This window comes from Manis javanica, chromosome 4 (genome assembly GCF_040802235.1).
Source record: "Manis javanica isolate MJ-LG chromosome 4, MJ_LKY, whole genome shotgun sequence".
In the NCBI taxonomy this organism is placed as follows: Eukaryota; Metazoa; Chordata; class Mammalia; order Pholidota; family Manidae; genus Manis; species Manis javanica.
Window position 1 is genome coordinate 64,637,404 of NC_133159.1, and position 18,285 is coordinate 64,655,688.

The 18,285-nt window shown below is 33.6% G+C and overlaps 1 protein-coding gene across 11 annotated transcripts in view; it reads right to left on the reverse strand.

Moving 5' to 3' along the window:
• Positions 1-447: 447 nt before the first annotated feature.
• The window catches only part of ZZZ3 (zinc finger ZZ-type containing 3), a 122,757-nt gene continuing 104,919 nt past the window's right edge, over positions 448-18,285 (reverse strand). For 9 of the 11 annotated variants that reach the window (XM_037024287.2, XM_073234158.1, XM_073234159.1 and 6 more), the window contains 10 exons: positions 18,103-18,241; positions 14,817-14,964; positions 14,615-14,730; positions 13,866-13,937; positions 12,790-12,891; positions 12,024-12,119; positions 9,539-9,691; positions 4,567-4,701; positions 2,031-2,131; positions 448-1,727 (listed from right to left, as the gene is read on the reverse strand). In XM_037024287.2, the coding sequence (XP_036880182.1) occupies positions 1,583-1,727; positions 2,031-2,131; positions 4,567-4,701; positions 9,539-9,691; positions 12,024-12,119; positions 12,790-12,891; positions 13,866-13,937; positions 14,615-14,730; positions 14,817-14,964; positions 18,103-18,241 (1,207 nt within the window). In that variant the 3' untranslated portion in view covers positions 448-1,582. The remainder of the gene's footprint in view (positions 1,728-2,030; positions 2,132-4,566; positions 4,702-9,538; positions 9,692-12,023; positions 12,120-12,789; positions 12,892-13,865; positions 13,938-14,614; positions 14,731-14,816; positions 14,965-18,102; positions 18,242-18,285) is intronic. The other 2 variants (XM_017679653.3, XM_017679629.3) reach the window with 1 other exon arrangement.

The window sequence follows — 18,285 nt, forward strand, 5'->3', positions numbered from 1 at the left end:
TAAATTGGGCCAGTATAGTACTTTAATTTTAGAGTATTTGTATTATCTTTTCCAATAGTCAATAATAATTTCAGGGAATACAGTGGTTTTCAATGACCACCTGTTTAAATTAAATACATGGTGGGGAGAGCTTATTTTCATCAAAAAGAATGAGTAAAATTTTTCAACCTAAGTTTAGGTTTCACATCTGGACATTTAATTGGCTTTTTCCTTAACCATGGTATGTGTTCTTTTTTGTAACCTAGTTTAATTTAGTGTTTCAGCATACACTGAGTAAAAACATTATCTTCATTTACAGAGCTTCTCAAGTTCACCCTCTTTTCCAGAATATAGTCTTTACTCTTTTTGAAGGACAGATAGGTAAAGCAAACCCTTAAAAAAAAAAGTTTTGATTTTAACACTAGTAAAAAAACCCAAAATCTAACCAAAAGGAAGTCACAACAAGCATTCTATAATATAAACAGACAGTATCCACATAGTTTATTTCTCACAGTTCTCCTGACAAATGAACATTATTCAAGAACATACTGTATACACAGATAAGAAGAAACATACAAAATGTTTTAAATGATGCACAACAAAATCCAGCAGTATAAAAGAATGCAAGTGAACTCTTGCTCACTGCACAGACTAAATTTAATCACTTGTTTAAATAGTAATAAAAATACAATCTTTTATGGATCTTGTGCAGACTACAAAAGAGGGAAATTATTACCATATATATGATTTTTATATTAGGCAGTTTTCTTTGATGAGTTGCATTGACAACTCCAAATACAGAGGCAGAAGGCTGTGTATTTTAAAGGAATTAATGTTGTGAATTAGAGACTTTACACAGTTACTACCACTGGCACTTTTCACCATAGTTTGTACACATCACATGATCATCTTATATAACATTACATTTAAAAAATATATCTGAGTGACAATTTTATAACATTCATACACCATGAGCTGGTTAAGGAGCAATGCCACAGTTGCCTCCTGTAGTGCTTCGCTGTTGGTAATAAGGACAGTTCATTGTGGTTAAAAGAAATTAGACATCAATATGGTTAAGCAGCTCTGATTTACTAACAGCCCTCAGTGGCCACCACTGGGACAGTGAGTCCTTTTAAAGTGTACATCCTAGAAGCAAACACCATCATTGGTTAAAACTTTGTCTAAAGAAGTCAGTTTCTGTGCTGAAAACTATTTTCACAAAACTGAAAGCTACTAAGTTTTTAATATAAATACTTTATCTTCTCATTATCATATTTATGACCAAGTTCTTTGAAACCTTTGGAATTTACTCTCTCTTTAATGTGTGCACTCGTTCCCATCTCACCCATTTAAGATCACCACCTAGGTGGTGGTGAGAAATTCACCAGGGAAACCCTTTGCTCACCAGGAATGTTCAGCCGCTGAACAGTGATCTAGAGCCACAACGGTGCAGAGCTGGACTTGACGAGAACACTCAGGAAGCCGTCATGCTGTGAGTGTCATTTCAGGGAAAGCAGAGAATCTTTCCAAACTGTGCACATAATTCACAATGATACCATTGCTATGTGTTGAAGAGGACTAGTATACGATGTTCTCTTCCATGTCATCTGTTTGCTGGAAAGTAGTTTGGGTCAAGGTAATTATAACTGGTGCCCTGGGACACACAGTAGTCTCTGTCTAAAAATGTCTCTGACCTATAAACAGGTTCCAATTGGTGATCTTCCTTGTGAATATCTGTTTCATGTAGACTGCAAAGAAAAACACACACAGAAACACATCAGTTCATGGCACTGGATACATTTTGGTTTACATATTAAGAAAACTTCCTCACAGTTCTACCTGTTTAAGTCCATGAATCTATCAAAATCTTTAATGGAAAGTTACTTGAAATGTATGACTAAGGAAAATTTCTCAATTGCATTAACTAAACAACAAAGTTTAATCCACTAAATGTGGTGATTTTCTAAGTAGTTTGGAAATCCAATTTCACCAGTGACTGAGAAGCTCTTTAGTTGTCAAAATTTAAGACCTACAGTGAAGAAAACACTTACCAGTCTGAACAAGAATCACAGAAATCCAAAGACATTTCAGGAGGACAATCATGGCAGTGCCACCGAACACCCTGGATAGGTTCTATGCCACAGTTATCACACTACGAAGATGCAGAGAGAGAAAATATTAAGCTACATTGGTCCAAAACCTTTTTTTCCTGCTGGGAAACACATAATGAGCACATAAGAAATCCTCTCCTCTCTCCCCATGCACTAGACAGTGGTATAACATAAAAATGTAAATTAGACACAATTTGTAGGAAACTAGCCGAAATTCCATCCATTCAAGATCAAGCTACAAGTGGGTGAGAGGGATATTATAAGCAATAACCTTCAATATGCTTTATTTTAAGAAACTTCAAGTAGATCATCTGCAAACATGGACATTTGGTTAGCAGTGGCTATTACTTGAAAGGCACCTCAGACCCGTGTACAATGGCTGTGACTGAGAACTTAATACACAGTTACAACTATGCAAATATGTTGCGTAACAATTTAACAGACTACCACAGCTAACATAAACCCAAGAGAACACAAAATCCTCTGAACTTTTATCTTCCTGAGTTACTCTGCACAGTCTGACAGCTCCTAACCACTGATGCCCATCAAAAAGAAAAGGCAGAGCTAGCTCTTCCTCAGTATGGTGGCACTGGGGTAGTCCTCAGTGTGTTCTGTGCAATCTGGAAATCAAAGTAAATCTCATTTCCAGTTTCTTTGATCATCAGTTCAACTAGAGTGGCTGACAGACTGGCAAACAAGCCACAGTTGGTTCCTGCAGCAAAATTATGAGAAATGGAAAGAGTTTCCTCTTGAAAGGCGAGAGTTGTCAATTAGGAAAATCTCTAATGGAGAAGCAGGGTCACTGAAAGATCAAGAGGAAAAATCATTTATGATAATCTGGCTAACAGCCATGCCAGAGGATAAGAGGTATAATGATTTTGGTTTAAATTTCAGCTTGATCAGTCACAGCACACATCAGCATGTCTAAGTTGACCACCACCAGCAATCTATAGTTCATGGTCTCATTATTACTTCCTCCAATCCCAAGTCAATTCTAATGCTAAAGTGTTTTTGAACCTGTCAATTTCTATTTCCAAAGCCACCAGTCAAGCTCAGGACATTCTCATCTTTTATCTAAATTACCAAAATAATCTCTAATCAGTCTCCCTGCCTCCAACCTTATTTCCTTGCTATCCACTCTCCAAACTAAGTCCAGAATGATCTTTTTCTCCTTCACTTAGCTTTTTTCCAGTTATGTATATAGCATACACAAATACATTATTGTTTAAAGAATCTAACAATACAGTACTCAGAGATTAAATAGGAGTTATCCACTTTAAACTCATGCCTTCATGGTTTATCACCGGTATTATTAGTACTAATAGTTTAAGTAATTGGAATGGTTCTTCTGAAATGCAAATTCCATGTTACTCTCTGCTTCAACCCTTTGATGGTTCTCCAACCTTTAGGACAGTTTAAATTCCTTAGCAAAATTTCCAAGGCACCTCAGTACCTTACTACTCTCCAGTATGCCCTCTGTCGTACTCAATCATGCTAACTTCTCTAAATTCCTTAGGAGACGAAAGCAGAGTAAGGATGGGAACTGAGTCCATCTTGTGACTGCTGAATCACTAGCACTTAGCAAACTTCCTGAACATAATGCTTATTTCCAGGTTTTGTGGAATGAATACATATACTTCTACTAGTGTCGGAGAAAAAACTGAATCTGAACAAGGAAAAGAAAAATTCCTAATCCATGAATAACAGCAACAAAAAGAGAAATAGCTTGATGGATGAAAGGATAAAGAAAATGTTACACACACACACACACAATGGAATGTTATTCAGCCATAAAACAGAAAGAGGTCCTGCCACTTTTGACAATAAGTGATTAAACTAGAGGCCAATATACTTAGTGAAATAGCCAGACCAAAGACAAGTGTTGTAAGACTTCACTTATATGTGGAATCTAAAAAAGTCAAATTCACAGAAGCAAAGAGTAGAATGGTGGTTGCCAGGGGATGGGGATGGGAGAAAAACGGGAAATGTTGGTGAAAAAGTACAAGCTTCCAGTTACTGAATAAATTAAGCTCTATCTAACGTACAGCATAGTGATTATAGTTAATAATGGTACTGCATACTTGGAATTTACTGTGAATAGATCTTAAGAGTTCTCACCACAAACACAAAAATAGGTTAACTATATATAACACCTTAAACATATGCAATTTTCTTTCTCAGTTATATCTCAGTAAAGCTAGAGGGAGGGAGAAATAGCTAGATAAAAACATCTCATCTCATATTTTATCTCCAAATATAGACACCTGTATGTTTTTCTTCCATCTACTGAATCAAAACCCTTTGGACATCAGTAACTGTGGCACATTGTTCTGTATAAATGAACAAGCCAAGAGCTAAATATACTATTTTTCTGTATGTTTGGGAATTGTAGAGTTTAAAGCTCCAGAAATCACCTTAAATATCTTTTATCATCCTTTCAAAAATTGAAAGAATAATAAGATGAAGTAGAATATACCTTGAAGCCCACATGTTGCACAAATCCACTTTCAGCATGCATTTGCTGAAGTTTCTGCTTCTTTAGCTTTTTAAACTCTAATAGTTCCTTATATTCAGGTAAATTCCTATACATGATAGGAATACTTTCTTCATCCTATTGAAAGAAGCAAAACACAAAAAAAAATGTTTGATGATTAAAATGAATTAAGTGAGAAATACAAATACAGAATTTTTTCTACTGACAATATATTTGTTACTTCTAAGATACCTCACCTTTAAGGGCTCATAGAAAATTAGTGACACAAGCAATGTTTTAGACTAATGCATTTGGAGGGCTTCTTAGTGCATACTGAATAGTAGGCTGCCTCATAATGCAATTACCAGAGGAGCATGGCATGACTCCTATCTGTCATATATGAGTGCAGACTCAACCCTACCCCAATACATTTACAGCTACTTATTATACGAGCCATTCCTTATAATCTACTTCTCCATGACCTACAGAAAGCTCCTCTTCTCTAACATCTCTTTCTTTATCCTTCTTCAGGTAAATATGACATTTTCTTAACAACAAGCAACCCAATCAGGGCTCTGCTTTCTGCTCTGTACTCCCAATGATCAAGGCAGTACATTTCTTCTCTTACTCAAGGGGATGAACCAAAAGTCATGAAGATAATTATTTAGAACTGAGTGTAAAAGAAATGAACAGTAAAAACTATATATATGAAGTAGAAGTTGAGAGATGAATCACTAACCACTTCCTATTCTCTCAATTTATTTGTGCTCTGACAGCAATGATCCATTTATTTGTTTTGCTACTTCATGACTGATCCCATTGTTACTAATTTCCACAGCACTCCTAAAAGCAGCCCCAATTCACTGACCCTGTAGTTCTATCAATCCCCAGTTCTGGATGAGACAACCCATGCTCCTTCCATTCCTCCTGCTCCCCATATCAGATATTATTAATACAATGTTTATTTTATGTCAAGGAAACTCACTTTTATAGAAATTATAACATTTGCCCAAGGTCACATAGTTGATTAGTTGTACAGTCAGGTATCTTGAACCCAGGTTTGTCTATTTAACTAACTCCTTACTCTGTAGCCCAAGGCTGAATCTAAGGGTTACCTTTAATTTTTCACTGTATTCTATCAAATCCAACAGATTTTGTCACTACTTAATACTTTATAAAATCTCTCTCAAATCGTTTAACGTATCCACCCTCTCCTCCTCCATTACTTAAAATCTCCCAATGGCTTCCTGATTGTCTACAGCATCAAGTCCAAAGACCTCAGCTATATAAAAGATTCTTTACAACCTCACACTTCATCTACCTTATCTCCTACTATCTTTCATCCATTTCAAATGTTATCAACTAAAGATACCAAATTATAAGCTACTGCCTTCCCATGTCGCCACTGAGGACATATGTAGTAAGTATATAACACTAATAAATATGATGTGACCTAAGTAATTAAAAAATGTAAAAATTTTACAACAGAATTTATTAAATGAAGATATTTTAAGCAAATACAAAGAGTACTATATTTTTAATAGGCATTTTAAGTATAAGGATATTACTGAATTTGGCCAACAAGACTAAGATTAAGAAAAATCACCTCACAACCAGTAGGATGGCTGCTATCAAAAGAAAAAGATAGAAAATAACAAGTGTCGATAAAGATGTGGAGAAACTGAAACCCTTGTGCACTGCTGGTAGAACGTAAAGTGCTGCAGCCACTATGGAAAACAATTCCTCAAAACTACACTTCCTCAAAAAAAATTAAACATGGAATTTCTATATGATCCAGCAATTCTACTTCTGGATATATATCTGAAAGAACTGAATGCAGAGACTTTAACACCCACGTACACAGCAGCATTATTCACAACAGCCACAAAGCAGAAGCAACCCAAGTGTCCACTGACAAATGAATGGATAAATAAAATATGATATATACATATAATGGATTATTATTCAGCCTTAAAAGAAAGGAAATTGTGACACACAAGATGGATGAACCTTAAGGACAAAATGCTAAGTGATATAATAAGCCAGTCACATAAGGACAAGAACTGTATGAATCCACTTATATGAGGTACCCATAGTTGTCAAATTCGTGGAGACAGAAGGTAGAATGGTAGCTGCCAGGGGCTGGAAGGAGGAGAGAACAGGGAGATATTTAATGGGTATAGAATTTCAGTTTTGCAAGACATAAAGAGTTCTGGAGATTGGTTGCACAATAATGTAAATGTACTTAACACTACTGAATGGTACACTCAAAATTGGTTAAAATGTTAATTTAGTAGTATGTGTACCACAATTTGAAATAAAATTTCCAAAAGAAAAAAAAAACATAAATAGATGTCCTAGTTATAAGGATTTTAAATTTACTTAAAGGGGAAAATACTAATTTCAAATGGGGCTAAATGATGTACACATTTTTAAAACTGAGGAATATATTTCTCTCTATATTCAACTTTTCTGAAAAAAGGAACTGAAATCTATAAATTTTACCACTACAGTCTTCATATATATTTAAATAGCTATTTTAAAGTAATCAGAATGATGTGAATGCGTACTCACTTAAAAATAAAGTTAACCAAACAAAAGTTATATCAAATTCAATCTACTGTACTATATTTCGCCAATTTTCTCAACATGTATTTCTTTCAAATATCCACCATCACTCCTCACCTGGCTAAATTATTTTTCAACCTTCAATGGCCAGCCTGACTGTCACTTCCTCAGAGGTCTTTCACTTAAACTTCCAATCTAAATTAAATATCTCTTAAGTAACAGTTCTTATTTTTGAAGCACATTTTAAAATATGTAGTTTATTGCCATGACCACACATTTATTTCCTCCCACAAGATTTATGAGAGCCAAGATCATAAATATTTTGTTCATATTTAGCTGACCTCTAGCAGAGCCTAATGTAAAAACTACAAATAAGTATTTCTCAAATGAATAATTCTAATATTCACAATGTACAAAATTACACATAAATGCCATATTTTAAGACACTGCAGATATTAGCTGTTTTTCAAAAGACAAGTTTAAAAAGAAAAAACATTTTTAGAGTACAGTCATTTTATGGTAGTATGATACCCAAGTATACACTCAGTGTTGTGATTAATCTAGAAACAGAGCAAAGGAGACTTGACTTACTTTTATTTGCTAACCTTTCATTAAAATCTCCTTTTCTAAAAAAGGTCAGAGTATATTAAGAAATACATAAAGTAATCTTCATGTCCTTTAAGCAAGAAATCAGAAACACGTTGATTATTGAGGAAATGGATTTCAAGATGGTAAAAAATACTGAGCAATACAAAGGGATCTCTATGAATGCAAAATAAAATAAAATGAATTAATACAAATAAGCATCCAGTCAATGACAACCCAGAGGAATCATCCCAAGAGGATATGTCTTTGTGTAGTGGGATATATCCTAAGGCAAAATAAGAATTGCCAAAAATATCTGTTTTCAGTAATCACATTGTTGATGACAGTGTTAGTATTATTATATTCTGAGACTGTTGTTGAGCACATGAGACAAACTGAGAACACTGATACTGATAATTGGGATTTTCTGCATAGGAAAAATAATACATATTAAAGATCAATAAATATAAGTAAAATTCCCATAGTCCTTAAGTCAAATTTGAAATAAAAATATAAACTAATGATGCCTTTTATCTTTAAACAAAAATACAGTGTACTTCCCAGCTCCTTCTACTAAATGGGCCTAGAAACAATGATCAACCCAGCATAACAGTCCTAAAGTCAGGACAAAGTCTCCAAATACCATTCTTTATAAAAGAGAGCAGGACTGACTCAAGGTCTGAGGCAGGAAATAAACAAGATGAGCCTGAAATTTCCTGGTCACCAGACAGCAAAGATGCTTTCAAAGACTACTATAGTCTTACCAAAAGAACCCAAAATCCAACTTAATCAGTTTATAAATGACCAATGGGCCAATTTGAACACTGATAAAAACAGTTAAATCAATGCACTGGAATACATTAAATATATTTAAGTCCAACAGTTCATAAGAATACAAAAATTTATAACTCATCAGTCATCCTTAGAGGATATTAGAGAGTAAGATTATTATTTTAAAAACAAGAAAGTAAAGGGAAGAATTAAGCAGTTACACTGCCTTTTCTAAATGTACCTTAGGGTAATAAAATATTTGACCGAATCAAATAAATGGAAAAGAGTATCACTATTTTGTTAACATCTAATGCGTTACTAGATCTAGGCAAAGACCAACGACTGCTATGTCCAAAAAGAGAGCACCGACCAGACGGTCCAAAGTACACGTGCAGTAGTTCTACTAATCCTACCAGACAAATCTGAACCTGATCAATTATCTGGACCTACTATCAATTTACATAAAATTCAGCAACAGCTTTAATGACATCAAGGAGACAGTAATGCAAAAAATAAAATCCACACTCTGGTAAACCCTGTTAAAACAAATGACCCAGTTTTTCAATTAAAAGATTGTTAGGGGAGAAAGGAGACAGAGAAAGGGAGAGAAGGAATCTATTTCAATTTATGACTGGGGAGATGTGAACTGACTATATATTTGACTGTATAAAGAATTACCTTTTTATATGCATGTTAACAATATTATGTAATGTCTGGGACTTTTTCCAAATAATCCAGGACAGAGTTGGGGTAGGTAAGAAGTATAGATGAAAATAAGATCGCCAGAAATTGATAATTGCTGAAGTTAGGTGATGAGTACATGTGGGTTCATTATACTATTCTATTTTTGTATGTTTGAAAATCTCTTTATAAAAAAACTTTAAAAAACACTGTTTAAAAAAACCAAAAATATGACTTAATTAAAAGAAACCAACACCCACTGAAGAGTAGGAATAATTAGAAACCCTGATGCTCTCAGTCTGTACCCTGACCTACATAATACACAGATAAATGTGTGACACACAGATGAACAGACAGATGGATAACTTACTGATGCCTCTTCAACAGCAGTGTTCATGTGGCTATGAAAACAGGATCGGTCATCATCTTCATCCATATACACTGGTGGTTCATGCGAAGTCATGAAAGTGGAAGGTTTAAAGAGATGCTTATTAAGGGGGTGCTGTCGTCTGCTTGTTGAAGACTAAGTGAAAAAACAAATTTTTAACTGGAACAGTAGAAATTTATTAAAAGAATAAAAAATATACAAGTATAAATGTTACTTCCTGTAAGTCCATCTGTTAAAAGGATTTTGACTGTATCCTTCAGCGTACTCATACTCTTTCAAAGCACAATTAGCCTTTAAGACAAATAGTGGAGATGCAGGGGAATACCCCAACAACAGTACAATGGACCACACAATCATTATCTAGCTTATCTGCATCTCTAGCGCTTATTACATTCTTGGCATTCAAAGGCTGAACTCCTCTTATGGTTATCTTATACATCAGGGAAGATGAGGAAGCCTAAGCCAGACATAAAACTATCAAGTAGAAGGAAAATTCCTGTAACATAATGAATATCCGAAAACATTATCTAACACCAATTGATTGCTTACTGTGTGTCAAATGTCATTTAACCCTCATTGACATTCCCATAAAGTAGTTATTATCTCCTCTAATTTAAAGGTGAAGAAACAGAGGGGAAGTTAGGTTTCTTGTTCCAGGTGTTGCACCTAGATACTGGTAGAATCAAGATTACAAAACTAAGTCTGTGTGGTGTGAAAGCCCTCACTCTCAACCACTATTCAGACTGCCTCTCTTCACTGACAGCACAGCCACAAAGAACAAGTGCAGCTACACAGAGAACCATCACCACATCTATTCTGAGATCTGAATTCTGACCATGGCAAGGAATCACTGTGTCTATGACTGACCTAGATCTCTACAGTCACATGGTCTTAAACTTAACTTAAAATTCAGTGTATGTGAACAAAATAGAAGGAACAAATCAGCATTAGATTCATAGACACTGAGAAGTGACTAGTGATACCAAGGGAGAGGGGTTGGGGCAGGGTGAGGAGGGGAGGGGGATACAGGAGCACAATAATTTGCAATCATACTATAAGTTGGTAATGGGGACAGGAGTACAGCATGGAGAATATAGTCAATGGTTCTGTAACACCTTATTATGTTGACAGAGTGTAACCGCACTAGAGGGGGTGAGGATTTAATAATATGGATAACTGTTGAACCACTGTACTATATACTTGAAATCAATATAAGATCATATATCAATGATACTTTAATAAAAAAAGAAACTCAGTGCACTAAAATAGGGAAAACATTTAGGTTTATTATTCCTTTTGTTATCATCAGTCTTGGCTGTGAAAACAGAAGATGCAAAATACACTTAGAGTTAACTTAGAAATTAACCATGAACATTAGTGTTGAACATTGGTTATCAAGGTTACAACATTCCAAAGTTATAGGATGAATAACATATAACTAATATAGGTAATACTATATTGGGGCAGAGGGATTTGGGAGGAGGAATTCCAAAATATTTAAAACAAGCTTCCAAAGCTTGGCAAAAAAGAATAAAAACAAAACTTGTAAAACACAGACCTGTAGAGATAATATTCTTAACTGTAAAATGATGTGAGAGCTTCGATAAAGAAAAGTAACAGCATTAGATGCACTCTTCTCTTTATGTGAGGGATGACAGTGGTGGGGAAAGGAAGTACAGGATGATTTACTATGGAAACAAAAGGCCAATCTTGTGCCTTATTTTTGCAATTGAAAAAAACTGGCTACAATTTGATGCAGTGTTCTATGCAGGAAAGGGACAGTAAGTAGCTTTTTCACTACAGAGTGCAGCAGAGAATAACATAAAAGGTTTGGAACCAGAATCAGAGGATCAATGGTTCCCAGACTTACCAGCTATGTGACTAGACAGTTTATTCAACATACCTTAAGGCCAAGTAGTTTTCTTATTTATAAAAAGGATATAGAATAGTACCTGGCCCGGGGTATCCAACAGTTAAGAACAGCAGCTAGCTATTAATGTTATCATCAGTAAAGTGAAGGTGGTAACACTACCTACATCCTTCTAGAATTGCAGTGAGGATTAGATAAAATATATCTTAATAAATGTTTTTGGATTTATATGGCATATCCAAAACACCAGAAATTGACTGTGTTTATTAAAGAGTTAAACATCCTAAAAACTTTAACATCATAAAGGCCTTTTTGATATATTCAATTTAAATCTTTTGAGTAGCACTTACTAACATAAACTAACTTACCCCTAAGAAAAATAATGAATAATCATCATTAAAGCTCACTCAAGTTTACTGAGAAACAATAATGGAATCCTACCCCATGTTTATGCCCAATATAACAAAATGCTTGGAGTAAAATTTTTAAAATAAAGCAACTCTGTTCTGAAAAATGTATACACTTTTACATAGCAATTCTGACTTTGATGAGTTTAATCTAGGATCTAAGGTTTACTTTTATCCATTTTCTTTTTACCTTTTTGGAGTATATATATAAATTTGGTGTTCTGCCTGGGACTGGAATGCCAGCTTTAGTTAGTTTTATGAAATACTTCTGCACTCGGCTGGCAACCTACGGAAACATGACAAGCCTTTTAACATAATTACACAACATGGAATACCTGAATAGTTTTTAAAAATTAAAATGTATATGTGTTTCTCAATGAATGCTAACAATTTATAATTTATTATAAATCTAGAAATAATTTTAAACTGCCACCAAAGACATTATTTTAAAATCTAGACAAAAAAAATCATATTTATTTGATTCCAAAGCTACACATATTTCAACTTGTGAACACTCAAACTTATAGCACAAGAACACATCTATTAATATGGTTGGAAATGAAAAGGAGAAATGTGCTAGATATTTTTTCAGAAAGACAACCAGGAAATACTAAGGCAGTGTTTCACAAATCTATTATCACAGAAAAAAATACAAGTCTATTGTCATACATCTATTATCACTAACGAAAAAGTACAGAACTGGTGTACTTATTAAATATTCAAGAGACACAAAGTCCATTACATTTTTAAGTATTCAGTAATGATTCAAAGCAGAATTATCTCAAGTTGTTTCTGAAATCACCACAAAAATATACAGTGCTAACTTAAAAAAAAAACATATTACAGCACTCTGTGATGAGTATATGGCAGAACTGCTGAGGTCAGCTGCATTATCCATCATAAAACAAAACAAAACAAAAAACATGCCACTAATATGGAGCCATCTTCTCAATTACCTGTTTTGCTGTTCTATTGCCTAGTTCATCTGCTATCTTCTGCCACCGGCGAGATTCTACTTCTTCAGGGGGGTATTTTAGGAGTAGCTGTTCAAGCTTTTTCTAAGCCAAACCCAAGACCAAATTTAAGAAAGTTTAATACAAAGTTTCTGAATAAATACATCCACATTTCATTTTAGATTATAATACTCCTTCCCCAACTTTGGAGGTAGGTCACTACAAATCCTAAAGGTAGGAAAAATTTCTAGTAAGGAATTTAAGACTTCACAGGGAAAATGAGACTAGGGAATAAACCTATGAAAGATTATAAAGATTTTCTATTCACTACAGTAAAAAGAAGAAAGATAAAAAAAATTAACAAATTCATATTTTACACATCTTAGTGATTTCCACTGATGATTTTTCTTGCTAGACTGTTTAGGCTGACCCATAGAGATTCAATAAAATGTGTAAATTCATTGGATTTACACAGAATACTAAAAGATATTTAGTCTTCTGTGTGGTCCTCCATTAAAATGTGAGTTTTAATATTCTGACCTGTCTCCTAAATTCTTCCAGTCCTAAAAATGCAGAATAATCTGAATGCATATAGGTTTCCTAAAGCTTTTTATAAACTGCTCAACTCCTTATTACTGTGCAGTGAGTCCTCATAAGAAACAAAAATGTGTGTCAAACCTTAGCACAAGCAAACCTGGCTGTATGACACAATGTAACACAACGCTCTGACCAGGCTTTGTCAACTCCCTGCTACAACAAAAACAAGGATTCACTCTGAGGCACAGCTTTACTTGGCCCCAGGTTTTTCTCTCTCCCAAGGCTGCATTAAAAACTTTATTCCATCCATTTCACTGCCTTTTTCAATCCTCCTCCCAAAACCCAGGTTCCTTCTTGAAAATCATCAATAAACAAGAATTCATATAATCTCAAAATCCAAAATTCTTGACGTGTACAAAAAGGTATAAAGAAATAAATTAAAATAGTTTAAGTACATGATTAAGAGGTATTATATACAAAATATACATGATTCATAATACTGACCCTTTTTTTAACCTACACAATTTGGAAATATCTATTACCTGTTCTTCAACAGTCCACAGTTGGTTAAATGTTTCAGGTTTGGTATCATCACACAGGCGTCCTCTTATCATCTGTATATAAAATATGGCTTTTGTCAAAAAGGAAATAAAGACTATCCTTTCATATAGCCAAATAACACATAAGTTGTGGGATTTGTTATTCATTTCAAATTTTTTAGTAAATTCTTTTTTAGTATATACATAGATTTTTACTGTTTATATTTTCACATCCCTTTATTTCATTTAGTTTTATACTCCTAGCAATCCTGTGATACAGATGACAGCAACTTCATTTTAAAGAAAAAGAAATGCTATTTTTCCATTCTGAACCTACACGTTTACTGAAGTTCATCTAACTAACAGTAGCAACGCCAGGACTCAAATACTAGTTACATTCCACTATACACAAAGAGCTCTTATTTTAGAATAAATATACTATGTGTCAGGCACTGTACTAGGCATGTTACATGTACTAATCATTTAATTCTCACAACTCTACAACACAGATAATATTAATCACATTTTATAGAAGGGGAAACTGCAGCTTTAATATAAATGCCATCTGAAGTTCCACAGTCAGTAAGTTGTAGAGTTAGGATTCCAACCCAGGTTTCTCTTAACTTTAAAGTCCATGTCCTCACTATGTTCAGTGAATGACTGCTTGAATTTTAAGAATACAAACCAGAAAAATGTTAAAATGTTGTGTCTACAATTCAAATTTTCCTATTCCAATACTTGGTATTGCTTACCTGAGGACGACTGTTTGAGCTTTCTGGACCATCACTCAAAGGCAACATAGAATATGAATGGGATTCTCCATCCTTCTTAGGATCTAAAGGACTTTTTGGTCTAGCAGGTAAACCTACTAAAAAGAAGACCATGTACAGAATTATTAAAGCAAGATTTTGCCAGATATTTCTACACTTAACTTCTTACCATGTAATTTCTTACCTTTATCGAAAACTAGCTTAACTCTCCTAGTATGTCTTTTACGATTTTTAAATTCTCTTTCAAAGTTCCCAAGGCTATTGGTATATTGGTCCCACACAATCTCAGGCAACTGAACAACTCTCTGTGGATATGGAAGCCCTATATCAGCCTGGAAATAAATAAATAAATAAATATAAAGTGACTATCTAAACTTAATTCAAGAAATTATCAACTACAGCCAAACTTTAACATGACTACAAATCCAAATAACCAATAACTAGGCATTTCTATTCATTCTTTGAATCCAATAGCCAATAAAGTTACGATAATACAGTTCAAACATTAAATCTAAAGATAACAGTAAGTAAAGAATGAATTTAATTAAACCTAAGCACTATTTTTAGATAGAGCCCTAACACTGAACTATATAGATATACTGTACTTTACCACTACCACAATTTAAACATAAAAGTTTTTATCTCTAAGCACAGCATATGAAATGTGTTTGATTGAATAAGATGATACTTAACACACAGAATCCATTTTAAATGCACCCCCATGTTCATGACTTATCCATTAAACAGTTATTTTCATAATATGCAACTCTTACAACAATGTACAAAAAGTTATGACATCGACAACCAAAACTATACCTTTAATTTACCTGGAATTCAGTTACTTTACCAACTATCTTTTAAGAAGCCATTAGTTGTCATAATTACTTAAACCAGGTCACTATGATCACTATCTTTTGATGGGGATTTGGGTTACACAGGTATGTTTGTCAGAAATCATAGAAGAGTACAATTGGGATTTGTGAATTTCACCTTTTAAAAAGTTTTTAAAAATAATTTTAGTTAACAATGTACATTCTGAAATTTTGGTGTGAAATGTACATGTCTGCAACTTTGAAACGCATCAAATGCATTCTATCATAAAATAAAACAGAATGATGGATTTGAAGGATTGATAAGATATATGATAAAGCAAATATAGTAAAATGTTAATTTTAGAATCTAAGTAGTACATAGGTGTGTGTAAACTATACAATAACTTCCAACTTTCTGTGTACTTACCACTTTTTACAATAAAACATTGAGAAAAAATCATCATAAATTATGAAACTGACAAGCAAAATTCACTTTGTGAGGCAGAATTCTTAACTTTTATTTTGTTTATGACATACTACATTATCATCATCATAATACTACATGTGAGTCTAAGGTTCAAATTTTGCAAAATTAGAGTAGAATGTCTTCTAAAATAATTGGTAATATCAAAGAAAGCTAACACATCATAAATGTTCCCCCTGTGTTCTATATACCAATATATACTGTAAGTTTCTTTGATTTCAATTACGAGTTTTAGATATCTACTAAAACAAACATCACATCAACACCTTAATTATTATGGTAACCCAAAGAACACAGACAAATTAAGTACAGTCCCCAATTTAGGATTTTTCAACTTTACAATTGTACAGAACTGATATTCATTCAGTAGAAATCATGCTTTGAATTTTGATTTTTGATCTTTTCCTGGATTAGCAGTATACAATATAATACTGTCTCATGACGCTGAGTAGAGCAGTGAGCTGTAGCTCCCAGCCAGCCACATGGTCATGATACAATTTCAGCCATTCTGTTTTTCACCTTCAGTACAGCATTCAATAAATTACAGGAGCTATTCAACACTTTTTTGCCCAACTGTAGGCTAATATAACTGAGCACATTTAAGGTAGGCTAGACTAAGCTATGATGTTCAGTAGGTGAGTTATATTAAAGACATTTTCTACTTAATTTGCCTATATTTTCAACTTATGATGGGCTTATCAGGAGACAACCCCCATCTTAAGGAAGATCTGTATACATGAGTAAACACAGAAAAACAGAAGAACCAAACACCTAATTTAAATCCAGTAAAAAAACTTCTAAGAAACATATCTTTCATGATTACTTATCTGGATTTAATATACATTTTATAAAAAATCTTAAGATGATCTATATTTTATCTCTGTTTCTGAGATAAACTGAAAATAAATTCAGTTCTAAACTAAACCTGGAAATGGAGAACCACCAAGTAACCAACTGCATATAAATCTAGTAAATGTGCCTCACTGCATCTTTTTGCCCACCCACGAACATGAACAAAATGAGATTAAGGTTAATACATTTTTTATTAATATTTACTTTTCTAATACCATCCATTTTGTTGAATCTGCTGCAATGTATCTCCTTGCACCAACAAATTTTTTAATAACAGCAATGCACAATCAATAAACACCTAAGTGGGCTCACTGTAACAGAGGGTACAACAGGGTTCTAAAAACTTCAGAAGTCTTAACAAATCAATACAAAGATTCTACATCCATTATGATATTCAATATTCTGAAAAAGCAGAGAACAAGGAATGTTTGCCAAGTAAATAACAGAGCTTCAAAGATTTAAAAAATAAACTGATGCATCTAAGTGAAATAAATCCCAGGACTGGTCTCAACATCTGGTAGACTCACTAAAAACTGGTAACAATAACTATACTGAAGTTGTCATATAAGACTACATTTTTGTTTTTTAAGGTGAAGAAAAGGACAGTTTTTCATAGTTTTTCAGTTTTAATCTTTTTATACAATGCTGATTAATATTATGCCTGTGAAACTTTTAAACAGTGGGTCCCTAATTTAAGACATACTATGGCATAAATGCACATCTAGATTACATTTCATATACCAAGAAAGTTAAAAAACTTCAATCACTTTCAAGTGATTACCCATTAAATATGCAAGTTCTATGTAAGGAAAACTGTAAAAATGTCACCTCAAAATTAAGTAAGATGTATACTTTTTCCTCATGGACCTGGCAACCATACCATAAAGATATTTTAAAATATTTTTGTTTTTATCATTAGTTTCCTCATTATGTTTAGAGTTATAAAAGTAACTCAGAACTAAAGCAGTTAATAAATTCTCAAGTATTTTTTCTTTTCATTTTACTAATTCTTAAGTCCTGAAAGCAAACAGAAAACTCATATGGAGAACATAATAGGCAAAAAATGTAAAAAGAGCCAGGGCATAAAGGACATCAAGTTCCTACACAAATAACCAAGTAAAGCTCCCAGTGATTTCCATTGGGGTATATTTTATTTTGTCATACCTGGGGGGTGAAGGAAGGCAGTATCTGGCCTTTAGTAGTAGAGTTAATTACAGAAGGGAAAAAATGTAAACACTTAAATAAGCATATTCCCATATAAAAATAAACCAAGTTATTACCAAACATATCTCAGTAAGCCTTAAACAGTGCTCAATATATACCTTCTTCTGGAGTTTTTCCACAAACCCGATGGGATTTTTTAGTGCTTCTCTCTGGTGTCTGCCTAAATTTTCAAGGTCCTGGACTGCTTGAGAACGTTGAGCCTCAAGTACAGCAATCGTCTGTAACAGTCTCTGATAACTACAGAGACAAAGAAAAATACCTCACTAAAATTTTGTAGTAAC